The sequence below is a fragment of the Dryobates pubescens genome, chromosome Z, assembly GCF_014839835.1.
Source record: "Dryobates pubescens isolate bDryPub1 chromosome Z, bDryPub1.pri, whole genome shotgun sequence".
Lineage (NCBI taxonomy): Eukaryota > Metazoa > Chordata > Aves > Piciformes > Picidae > Dryobates > Dryobates pubescens.
Genome location: NC_071657.1, coordinates 92,282,138 through 92,295,192, shown reverse-complemented (window position 1 = coordinate 92,295,192; position 13,055 = coordinate 92,282,138). Strand labels below are relative to the sequence as shown.

At 43.8% G+C, this 13,055-nt stretch overlaps 1 protein-coding gene across 1 annotated transcript; it reads right to left on the bottom strand.

Moving 5' to 3' along the window:
- Positions 1-511: 511 nt before the first annotated feature.
- PTGER4 (prostaglandin E receptor 4) lies at positions 512-11,358 on the bottom strand. The gene is made up of 2 exons (XM_009899862.2): positions 10,446-11,358; positions 512-2,696 (listed from the first exon to the last, which is right to left on the bottom strand). Exons 1-2 carry the CDS (start codon positions 11,274-11,276, stop codon positions 2,103-2,105), a joined length of 1,425 nt encoding a protein of 474 aa, XP_009898164.1. The 5' UTR covers positions 11,277-11,358; the 3' UTR covers positions 512-2,102.
- Positions 11,359-13,055: the final 1,697 nt, after the last annotated feature.

Sequence of the window (13,055 nt, the reverse complement as noted above, 5' to 3'; positions counted from 1 at the left end):
TTGCAACAGATAGTGTATCCGCAGGTTCCACCTTCCCGCTCTGTGAGGTACTATTTCCTGTCTTGGGAAGTATGATGAGTGTATTCTATTTGTTGGTCACTAGTAAGCAACAGATTATAGCTAAGTGGTTTAATTGCAAAGAACTTGGGCAGATCATCTGTAGCTAAAGTGGGAACTTGAGTAATACTATTCTCGAGCTTAAGTGGTGGAAAATTGGCTTGTGTAGAGACTAACTTTTCTTTCTACATGTGTCAAAGCAAGTAAGTTCAACTGCTCCCATGTTAAAGAAAAATGTCTTTGATTTTTGTTTATTTGCATGAAGAACTTTCATAGCTCTGTGTCAGTGCTCTTGGGGAAAACTTTGAAGATGGCTGCCTCTTGCTGATGGTGACTGTGCTGTGGTGTTTTGGAAACTTACTGGACAAAGTATGTTTTGACAGTAGCTAAGTGCAGAGTGTTCCAGGATATTAGGCTTCTTAAGGTGAGGAGTTGGCACTGAATGGCAGACTCATATAAACATCTGAGATCAAGCAGAACATTTCCATTTAATTGTGATCCCCAAAATTACTTTGGTCAGTACAACTGCTTAAACATATCAACATAAGGCTCAAGATTTTCATTACAATAAAGCATTCACATGAAAACACTTTAGGTAGCATAACATGCTTAGTATTTGACAAAACGTTCTCTGAATATCTGTACATAATTATTTTGACAAACAGTGTTTCTGGAACAAGATCTAACCCTTACACCATAAAACACAAAATTCCTTTTTGTCAGTGGTTAACAGCTTTTTTTGTGTGATGTATTTGCCATTAAAACTCTAGGAACAAACGATTCTCAGTGGCTTCAAGACCAGGATATGGTTTTATATAACGTATACTTTTCAAGGAAGATTCTGCTCCCATGGTTTTGTACATTTATTTGATGGAGTATCAGATTACACAGCCATAAAGTTCTATTTACTATTTAAAGTAAAATGATAAATGTTAGGAAAAAAATACCTTTATTACATCAGTGATGCTTTAACTAAAGTGAATATTAAGACTATTAACCAGGGGTTGACAGGTTTAGGCCCGGATACTTGAAAGCACTTCTATACATCCTTGACTTTACATGCATGGAGTCTCCCTTGCAGCAGAGGGACAGCTCTGATGGGCGATGTTAATTGTGTGCTTAAGTGTGCAGACTGTGGGCCAAAGTATTCAGAGAGGCACAGATGTGCTATACAGAGAAACATTCCCAGCACATAAAAAACAGAATCTGGCTTTTTAGTATGTACATATAATGAAAAGGAATATTACTAACTGAAAGGATGTGTTTTTCTCTCTTAATAGCGCACATATTCCCATTTCACTCAGAAAGTGCTTATGTATTCTCAGCTAGAGAATTACCTTACCAGCTGTGATTCTAGCATGTACAATAAATCTAAACCAAGAATGTCTTATCAGCAGGAAATACTGGGAGAAGAGGAGGTTGGCAATCATTTCTATATACCTTGTATTAATAAAAAACCTTCTCACAGAGAAGAATACACTTTTAAATATTTTCCATTCTGACATATATATATATATATATACAATGGTAAAAATTCACATTTTCATGCTTTAGTGAGACACTTTAAAATCCTACCCCAGGCAGCTCTCAGAATAGCTGTATCCAGTTCCTAGCAGCTGCCTCACATTCAGCTCTAGTACTAGAAGCTTAAACTTAAGATAGTTGAGCAACCATGGGGAGAGAAAACACAGTTCTACCAGATTTGGAAAGGGAAAGAAAGCATGAACAAATAAAGTGATGGGTCTTTCTACTCCCAAAGGCCTAGTACCTCTCCTGTGTCCCTAAACAAGACAAGGCAGTTCATGTTTCCAGTCCCATTAGACCTGCCTTCTAGCACTTCTGATGACAGGGCCCAAGTGCAGTATTGGTTCCACACAGTCCTCAGTAGTCTAAAAGAAATGGACCCATCACATGGCAAGAGAAAAGTAGCCCTTTGGAGCACAGCTGAACCCCTCACCTCTCCAATAGGCAGTACACCTATCTATTGCACCAGTTTTTCCAATGTGTCAGGAAGTATCCCCAGGGTCGATGCCTTTCACGGCTATCTATATACACTTTTCAGATAAATTCAGTGTCTCTGTGGGAAAGGTGACCTGGAGGGGGCTGCCCTTGGATGTGGAGCTGGCCCCATCACCAGACCTGATTTCATTCACCAGGAAAACACTCTCCGAGTCCTGTCCCTGTGAAGAGTCTGAGGTCTCTGAGCTACGCAGTGTCCTTACTGATGTGGTGTCAGACTGAACCACGCTGGCACTGGGGCCTGGAAGCAGTACACGACCCCCAACACTGCTTTCACTTAACTCTGGAGGATAGAGCAGCGTTTGTGAGGTGCTGCTGATCTCCCTTAGCTCACGGGAGATGAAGGAGGGTGACTGACTTGACATGCCGGAGGAGGTCCTACGACCATCCACACAGTTGAAATTGCCCCCTGAGTGCTGCCTCCGAGCCCCTCCAATGCGGCAGAAGAGGCATTTGATCTTCTCAATGGCTTTGCTGAGTACAGTCTTGCGGAGGAGGATGTAGACCCAGGGGTCTAAAATAGGGTTTACCGAGGCAATGCGGATGGCTTGCAGATCAGGGTTTTGCTTCACATCCTTCACTGATTCTGGCTGGTACAGCTGGTTCACGAAGACACGGACCTACCCAAGGAGATAAGGGAAGAAAAAGACACAAGTATACAATTACATCATGAAATCAAAGCTCACATTTCATAGCAGAGATCTAGGTTTGCTGCTGCAAGCTACAAGAGAAGAGGCTGGCAAAACCAGGCATCTCGAATTGGCAGCTGTGAGTCTATTTGTGGAAACAGACAAAAAAAATCAGATAAACTCATCTACTGTAAACTTGCCCTGTTAGAGGTAGGAAAGTTTGGTTTTTTCTTTCCTCATTCCCCTCTTAACTAATCCTTGAACATCCCATTTTTGGCTGATATGTTTAAAAATCCCATTTCCCTGGTAGAACTCAGCAGCAAGGATCCTTGGTATACCTTAAGCCTTATGCTGCCTGCAAAGAGATACTTGACTGAGAAAATTGGACAATCAGTTCCTCTAGCAAAGGTCAGTTGTTTGTTTGGAAACAAACTGTAAATCAGATTATAATCCTAGTACAGTAGACTCTATAAAAAAGTCCAAAGATGTTGATTCCCATATTTAGAAATGCATTTTGTTGGCACATATCCTTTCTGAAACTGTTTGTATACCCTCAACTGCTTTCTTGCTGCAGCATGATTTGCAAAAAAAGCAATGAATTAAAAACAACAACAACAGCAAAAAAAGAAAGGTCTAGATAATGAGATAATGATTTCAGCACTGGACTAGAGTGTTCTCCTCCTACATGAGAAAGCATTGTGGTTCTACTTAAAAAAAAGCATAAAAATATAAAAGTGGCCAAGAATTTAAGATGTTGAAGGTGCTGCATGAGATGACTTTAATTGGAAATCTCAAGTTTATCATGCACAAAATTTAAGCCTAAAGGATCTACATGGAAATGTCATCTGCTTTTGAATCTAAGTGAAAAAAACTAGTAACCTAGTCCCTTCCCTCTCTGGTTTAGAAGCTACTTTTGTAAATGCTAGTACGTTGTTATCTTCTTCTCTGTTAGTAAGTTGTTGTCTCCTCAGAAGACTTTAAAAACCCACCTGGATATAATCCTGTGCAGACTACCCTAGGTGATCTTGCTTTTGGCAGGGGGGTTGGAGTCCATGATCTCTGGAGGTCCCTTCCACCCACTGACATTCTGTGATTGTGTGATCTTGCCAGTGTCACTAAGGAGGATGGCATTGCAGGAGTTATGTTGATCGGTCTCAAATGGCTACTCTCCATTTTAGGATGACCCATGCAGTGTCCAGTTATAGGAAGGCCTATGAAAGCCACTGAAGGGAACTGATAATGGAACATGGTGTTTTCTTTGGATTCCTTGAAGTAAGTCAACATAAATCTTCATTATCTTCTCATCTGAGAGAGAAGAATCTAGCAAAATTATGAGTTTTATAAAACCATGTTCTTAACTTCTTGAAATACCTAAGTTCTGGCCTAGCTAGGAGGTTGCAGACAAGCATTAAACTAAATGAGCCAGACTAGAGCAGCCCTTTTATTAGAAGTTCTGCATGCAAAGCCATCAAGGTCTGGTGAAAAAATTTCACAATTATATTTGGAGAAATTTTCCTGCAGTAGGGCAGTGTGGTGGCATTTGGCTTGTCAGCATTCAGAGTCTGAATGTGCTCCAAAGCTGTCAGTGATGTATGTTTGAACTAACGCAGTCCTCTTCCTAAATCCTTTGCATTTGTCTCTCTCAAATTGACTGTCAAATCGATGATTTCCTGTATTTTTGTTAGTACTTTTCTCCAGGTTTATGAGTAACCAAACTTGCCCACAGAATTCAAATCTTGCATTTCAACAGCAATGTAATGAGCCAAGTTCTATTCTCAGTTACTTTCCTAATGATTTCTAACACTGCAGATGTGGTTTTGGAAACTAATTTATTGACTTTATTTTTCCGTTAACCCAAATATACAACTAAAGTACCACTAAGAGTGTTCCTATGCATACTGCACTTATTTTTATGCAGTTTTCTTTTCTTAAGCTTTTCCACTGTTACTTTGTATTTGTCTTCTGTATGATGTCCTCATGTATCACTGCCTGGGAGAAGACCAGTGATCCCAGTGGCCAGAATTTGTGAACTCCTGCATCTTGGCTGATAGTCACTGACGAGCCCTTAGGAAGACTTCAATTAAAACCTCCCGCCGCTTCTTGGCCGCAACGCTGGCTCGGGGACACCTGCCCCGAGCACGCCGCTAGGAGGCGCGGGCGTCCCGCCCTAGCTGCCGGCGGGGACGGGATTATCAGCCGGCCGCTCCGCAAACTCGGGGGAAGCCCATGGGCTGCCGGCGAGGGCCGGCTGGGGATCTCGGTAAGTACTGGGGGGATTCGCAGGCGAAGAGGACTTCTGTGGCTCAAATGATTGCCCCCATGCTAGTAAAGCCGCTAGCAGCGACACCGGCGCTGAACCCGGAGCGCGGCAGTTGGGATTCAGGAACCTGGCAGGCTGAATAATGAACTGACGCGAAGTTATCTTGCGTTGGCTAAACCCTCTTGACCACTTGAGACTTTTTTTCCCCTCCAAAATTATACGGGGTCAAAAGTATAAATACACAGAGGTCAAAATTCAGCAGGGCATTTAACTTGTGCCATAACGTTTCTTTCCGAGTGCCCCTTTTCTTTTTCTGCACCGAGATTTCTTCACGCAGGGGGAAGGACTGCAAGTGCTGGTCGTTGTGTTTGACAAGTTGATCATTGGACAGGTACCAGCCCTGAGAGCCAAGAGTTCAAAGGATGGTGTTGAGGGAGTGGAGGCCGTGCACCAGCTCATACACCCAAATGTCATTACTGTGAAGATTAGAGGTGTGACAGGTGTATTTGCTGATAAATTCACCCAGATTACAGAACCAGAAGGCACACATTGAAGAGAGCTGAAGAAGTACACAGTCCACCTTGGAAGACCTGACTTTTACTTTTTTTTTTCCCCCCAACTTGGAGCTATATAGTTACACACCAGTGATTTAATAGTGGGATTGTTCTTCTGATAAGCAGCAGGTGAAGTTTCACCTTTCTCTAACTGGCAGACTTCATATAAAGAAAAAAAGGCCTTTAAATCTGACTCCATGGTTGCAAAGGACAGCCACTAATGGCACAGTGCAGTTTGCTTTATGCTGTTTCTGTATGCTTTATTTTCTTTTGGCAGATGTGTGGCACATAAAATTCGTACCATATACCTATCTAATGAAACCTTTGCACTGTACAAAACTGTTTTTACTTCCCAGAAAGGTATTTTATTAGAAGCCTTCCAGAATATCAAACACATTTATCGATTCAATCCTATTGCTGGGATTACATCTGAATTACAATCAGGTTAAAGTTGAATGCCAGTGTTGGAATGCCAGTTTTATCATTTATTTTCATTCTGCTGAGACAGCATTTACCAATCTATCCTCTATAAGAACAGCAAGAGAGGTACCCTGTTTTGGGCTACAGGTCTTCTGCTGGAGGAGGTAGCCTGGTGAAGGATACTGCCTCACATCTTCTAAGTAAGTGCCAAGTGGAATCCACTACTAAATTAACCAGATGCTTGATTTAGTGCATCTTGAAATCCCAAATAAAGAAAGCAGCAAACCAGAACAAGTCAAAATTTAGAAGAAGGAATTTTGTATTTTACCTTTGTAGCTGTAAATTCAGGCAAATTCTCTTTAAAGCACTAGCAGTTTGTTTGCAATTGTGTTAAGAAGCACATAGCTCCAAGGTATGTTGAACTTATGCTCATGATAGGTACTTGTCGGATCAGAGTCATTGTGCTGTTTGCTGCTTTTCCTTTTTACTAACTACAGAGGCAAATCATGATTGCTAATCCTATGCAGTACTATAAAATGACTTGTGTAATTACAGTCACACTGGTAATTGTCTTAGCTTCCACCTGCCCTCAAAATCTCCCCACATACTAGGGTAAACTTAAAAAATGTGTATTAGCAAGCAGGAACAAGTTTTTCAGCTCTACAAGCCAATAACCTTTGCCTTTCAAGGGCTTGGTATCTGCTCGGTGTCTACTCCATTATTCAGAAATCATGTCTACCACCTTGCTGTTGGCTGCAGACAGCTGCTGATACTTAAAAAGTCAAAACCAACCAAGCCGAAAGAAAATCCAGACTTTAAAATCAATTAAACAAAGTTACAAACACCTGATTTTTTCATGTGATCAACCAGATGGACACTCTGAAACACATTTTTTTTCCCACTCCACTGTAATTTATGCTCAGTGGTCAGGATCAGAGAAAAATTATGCAGTTAAAACTCCTGGGTATCGCACAGACTGCGGGAGCGAATTACAGACTTTGAGTAGTGGATGCCTATTTACTCTTGAGTTTGTTGAGTTTTTTTACAGACCAGATAATAATTTATACTCTGTTATTGATAAATTCCTCCTAGCATAACTTATTCCCTAATTGTATCTCTATTCAATTCTATTTTCTAAACACATGCAGTATTTTAAAAGATGAGACAACTAGTGTGGAGTGCAGCCAAGAGTCAGCACACAAATCATGTATTTTCCTTATTTAATTTTTAAGCTATTGTCAGATTCTTCTTCATGTCTTTCACATCACTTTTTGCACATTGAGAACACATCAGGTTACATCAGAAGTTTACTTTAGAATAGAATAGAATAAAGCAGGTTGGCAGAGACCTTCAAGATCATCATGTCCAACCCATCATCCAACACCGCCTAATCAACTAATCCATGCAACCAAGCACCCTATCAAGTCTCCTCCTAAACACCTCCAATGACAATGACTCCACCACCTCCCCGGGCAGCCCATTCCAATGTGTTTTTCCTTCAACTTTTCTTTCCTTGATAAATTTGATCAGCTTTCTCTTCTGTCAAGTGCATTCAGTGTCTTACACAATAACCCACAATTTTGCTACAGCACTTGTTGTCACTGTAAAATTTTGCCAATCTTATTAATGAATCATTAAGACACTAAACAACCTTATTTGTAAACTGAGTGCTGGAACATCCCATTATTAAAAACTGCTGTTCTTTGTGACTCAGCTTGCTGTTCTTTAACCACTTGTTAAATCAAGGCAAGCCTTTTCTTATTACTTCAGGGATATTTATTATTTTAAGACAACAATTTTTTTGTCAAACCCTAATAAATGTAGCCTGCAGGAGTGCCTCTGCCTGCTATTTTATTATGTTGTGAAAGTGTTTGCTCTAAAATGCTTTATGTCTCTCTTTCAGAAGTTGCTTTACTTTAAGTAATGGTTTATTCAGTTGAAATAATCAGTAGGAAGTCAGTTCATCAGAAAGCTAAGCTTTCTTTGTGTATCTGAATCATGCTGCTAGCACTACCTTACCACTTGCATGTTCTTGATGACTGCCGGGCTGTCCTGTTATAGATGAGCCTCTACCTCAATGAGGTCTTCCTAAAACTCCTTAGTCATGAAAATGTACATCTATATTAGTAGACTATCTCTGCTAGTGGCTCTTTCTAGGGATTTACAGCACAAGGGCATCACTGCTCTGAGTGTGTCTCTCAATTCTTAACCTCATTCTATGTGCATCCGGAAGGATTAATACAGTGGCATACATATACAGTACACCATGGCACAAAAAAAGCACGTACGGATATAGCTTTTTCCCACAGGAGAAGGCAAATGAGTTATAAAAGCTGCTTTACAATGAAGAAGTGGAGAGTTTAATGATGCACAGACATGTGGTTGCTGTTTTTTTTTTTTTTAAAGAAAGCTTTTTTCCCTTAGTCATCCACCTAAATGAAATGACATTTCTTTTACCCCAAATATATTGCTTTAAAAGGGGAACACTAACTTATGTGAACAATGCCAAGGCTATACTGTCCCTTTATAAGCAGTGAAATAAAGGTCTGAGAAAGCTACACAACTTCATCACCTTCACATACCTTCTGCCATGCACAAGTTTTTCACTAGCTACTGTTTAAATAATAAACCCTTTGCTTCACCCCGCTTCATTAACCTTTAACTTTCAACAATCCTTTCTGCTAACCCTTCTCTCTTGATTTTTAATATTCTGTAGGTCCAAATGGCTATCAAAAATTTAATGTCATATTCATACTTCTCAGCTATCCCCTAACTGTACCACCACAGGACACGGTTTGGATTTTTTATGAAACTGCTCAAGTCCATCAGCTGATATGCTGTATCACATTACAGCCCTGTATTTAATTCCCAGAACATATCCTCTTCATTTACCAGCATCTCTTTTGAAAACACAGTATTGTTCTTTTGTGAAGTAGCTGTTTTAATATTAGATTAATCAGCTGAAGTACTGTCAACCCACAAAACTGTCAAGGTTTTGCCCACTCCATCACCTGATGCCTCCCAGTGCAGCAAGTCATCTTACCACTGCAGTTTCTGGAGCTGGACTGCAAAGCAGATTGTGCAGCGGTCCCACATCTAATGCATGTGCACCTCCCAGAGACACCCTGCATACAGCTCAGCACCTCTCAACTTTCTTCAGATGTCATGCAATAAATGCACAACACTGTGCTTGATCATGCCACAATAGAACAAAGTGTAACACCAAAGGACAGGAGACGGGCTTCAACAACAGCTAGGACGCTGGTGCTCCAGCACAGCTACACTTCATCAGTTCCTGTTTATGTCAGTAATGTGGCAAAACTGGCCAGACCTTAGGATTATAGCTCCTCTGAAGCAGGGTGATGGATCTGCTGATCTCTGGAGCCCTGTTCACATGTACTTCTTTAAACTCCCTGTCCATGTTTTGCATCCTAGCTGGCCCCCTGTATTTCACACTTGACAGAGGGACCACCTTAGTGACAGTAAACTCCCTTAAACCAATCCTTCCCCAAACACTTTCTGATAACCACTGCTTGGCTGTGTCTTAGAAGATGGCGAGTAAGGCAAACCAGGTATTTGTTTAATGTCTCTGAGCCAGAGGAGAGAAGTTTGCCAAGCTCTGTTTTGGTGGGTGGCAAACAAGAGCTAAGCCTCCAGCTGGTGGATTTTGGTAGGGTTTTTATCTTTTTTTCTTTTTTTTTTTTCCTCCTTCCTTGGAGATAAGGTGGAAGAATAGAATTAAGTGGAGCCTGCATATTCAATTTAATGACAATAATTGTATCAGCCATTTCAGAAAATTAGCAAATGGTTAGTGGTAATGTTGTTTAGCATTTCAGCATGATCTCTAGGTTTATGTGGGCTAGATTCCTCCAACTCTAATTTAACTGTTACAGTGACAGGTGGTTCTACCAAATTTACTCCTCCCACAGCAAAGAGCTGCTGGAGGGATATCGGTATGGGATGTAGCCCAGAGATAGCATGCAAATCTACCACAGGAGGGAAAGCTTGGCTCAGGTTTTGAGTGTGGAGCACTCTGCATGCTGCTGAGGCCAGGTAAATAGAGCTCTGTCCTAACAAAAATGACTGCTGTATCTTTCAGCAACAGCATGTGCAGTTTTAAAACACAATAAACATCCAGAAATGCAGAACAGACAAAACCTCACTCATCACAAACTGATTTTTGGAAGTGAACTTTGTAATATGCCTTTAGCTCTGGGTACTATTTTTGCTGTGTGGATTCCAGCTGAACTGCAGGAAAAAATATTGAGAGGTTTTTTGTGCTTGTATTTTAACCAAAAAGGAGCCCAGACTTGGGATAAACACGTTTCTTTTCTTGCAAGTATAAATCAGTGCAACTTTCACCATGTATGCATGCTAACAGCCTCTAAGTTGTTCTAACAGCTTGCAGCACCAGCTACACAGGAGTCTGTCCTACAAGTAGAGTAGGAGGAGAAAAGACCCAGTGGTGGGGGTGATGGAAAAGAAGGGTTGCACAATGTTACTCACCACCAGAGGAATGGAGCAGATGACCACCACCAGGGAAGTGGCAATGAGCAGAATAACCATCTGAATTTCTGCTCCAGCCATCCGACGGAAGCTCCGGCGTCTGCGAAAGTCAGATAAGCGGCTGGAGGTAGTGTCTGTCCCCAAGGACGTGCGTCGCATGAACTGGCGGTGCATGCGAATGAGGGCCACACACACCAGGATATTGCAGATCACGGTGACCATGATCAGGAAGGAGCTGAAGCCGGCATACATGTAGGAATATGCTGCATGGGTGGCCTCCTTTGCTCGCCAGTCTATGAAACACCAAGTGTAAGGGTACTGCAAGGTAGATTTGCCAAGCCCCATACTGGGGAGGGCGCAGAACAGCACATTGGAAGCATAGACGGCAAAGAGCGTGAGCCCTGCCAGCTTCTTGTCTACATAATGGTTGTAGAAATAGGCATGATTGATGGCCAGGTACCTCTCTATAGACATAGCACAGATAATGCTGAGGCCAGAAAGTCCAAAGAAGAGGAGGATGAAGGAGCTGTACTCACACAGCGCTGGTCCTCCTGGCCAGCGGTTCTGCAGGTAAGTGGCAATAGTGACTGGACTCACCAGGCAGGTCCCCAACAGATCGGTGACCGCCAGCCCGCAGACCAGCGTATAGAAAGTGGTCTCCTTCTGCTCCTTCCTAGACTTGCAGAGCACCACAATGGCTATGAGGTTGCCCACCACACCGAAGATGAACATGACTGTGGGGATAGTGGGGGGCTTCCCGCCCTCGGCCCCACTGGCAGTCCCGTTGGCAGAGCCGTTCGCAGGTGGCATGATGGTGGGGTTGAAGGACATGATGGCCACGCTGCCGCTGGGCAGTTGTGCGAAGGCGAGTCCAAAAAGGCAAGGCAGACCGGCAGAGTAAAGGAGGGGAGAGGGTAATCTAGTGAGAAAATAAAAATTCAAATAATGAAGGAGTTTTTAAAAATAAAAATAAAAAAAAAAGAGAGAGAAAAAGATGATGTGGTTTAGTTAAAAAAAAAAAGGCAACAAAACCCCAAACCGAAAGTCCTAAAAAGGAGCCGAAGGTGCCGTCCGGCAGCGACGGATTGCAAACGGGGAGCTAAGGCTACCTCTTCCTGCCGCCGACTTCCCCGCGCAGACCGCAGCGCTCCGACGCCCAGCCCGGAGGGGGATCGGGGCGGCGCGAGCGCGGGGCCGAGGGGAGCAGAACCTCCTCACCGCCACTCGCGCCGACGTCGGGGAAAGATCAGCGCTGCTCTGGGGGGGCTCTGGGCAGGCGGACGGCAGCTTCAAATGCCCCCAGGGATGGCACGGGCAAGTGTGGAGCGCGGTGGTGGCTGCCGCTCATCCCCTCGCGCCGGTGCGGTTCGTGCCGGGGCGCGGGTGTCGTCTAACTTTCCGCTGCGCTCCCGCCGAGTTTCGCCGCGGAAGGCGGAGGCGGCGAAGGCAGCTCCTGTCGCTCCTCCCCGCCCTCTTCGTGTCCCATTGGCCGCGCCGTGGAGGGCAGGTTGCGCGGGGCCGGGTGCCTCCGCCCGGGGCTGCTTAGTGGGTGAGGCGGGGCGGTGGCAGCGGGATGCGGTGGTATGTACTAGGGGAATGGTCTGTGGACGGCGGGCACAGGCTCAGCCAGCGCCACCTGTTCCCACGTCGCCCACTTGGCCGTTCTTCCCCAGATCCCGTCCTTCGGTTGTAAATGGATGGGGTGCGAAGGGACGGAGGTGGACGGTGCCTTCAGGGAGCCGTATTTATCGGGGCTTGGCGCAGGTCAGGTCAAGTTCGCCATATTGGAAGGGGTCCCAGGCTCCGCTGGTCGCGGCCTGACACTGGGGGTGATCTTGTGTCACCGTCTTGTCTCAGGGAAGGAAGGGGCTGGTGCCCTGTAGCCGTTTCACTGGTTGCTGATTCACAAGTAGCAGCTGGGAGAGACTGCGGCCAGGACGTTTCTCACGAAGATAAGCACAGGTGCAGCAAGGCTGGCAGCGGATGCTTTTGCACCAGACAAGCAGGACTGGTGTCTCCCGCTGCCGAAGAGATCTCCAGATGTACCGCCTGTATCTGGCCTGTTAGGTTACTAAATACAGGAAGGAGGTGTGTACGTTTGAGGGAAGTGATTGTGTGTTTGTTTCAAGAACTTGTTTTGTCTTGACATGAGTCGATCAGGTATGAATTGGAAATAGGGTTACATATGCTGGCAAAGCCTCACAGTTATAGTTCACTCTTCAGATAGGCTGATGGAGGGACAGTAGCCACTTCTAATGTGTTTCTTGTGTGGTGAGTTTCACTCCAGTGATAATTGTGGAGTCTCTAGTTCAGAAATGGCCACAAAAACCTATTACCACAACAGGAGCACGTGCAGATGTTTCTACCAGAGTGGAAAGACTTGGTGACCTGTGCTGATGAAGCTTCATACCTTCAAACTAGACACCCAGATCCAGGTACACTAACACCCTTTCTTGTACATTAGGTGCTACAAAGGACAAAATCTGTGCCCTGAAGCATGACATTTATATACTTACAAGGAACTCTTCTCTGACACACAGGGAAAAGGTGCTATGAAGGTCTGATTTTTTCAGTCTTGCTATACTCCTCTTCCTCTTCTCTCTCTCTCTT

Excerpts from the sequence above, each read along its gene's own strand:
- PTGER4 (XM_009899862.2), bottom strand. The coding sequence starts at position 11,276 with ATGTCCTTCAACCCCACCATCATGCCACCTGCGAACGGCTCTGCCAAC. Across the intron at positions 2,697-10,445 it reads TCTGCTCCATTCCTCTGGTG|GTCCGTGTCTTCGTGAACCA; the intron begins GTGAGTAACATT and ends CTCCTTGGGTAG.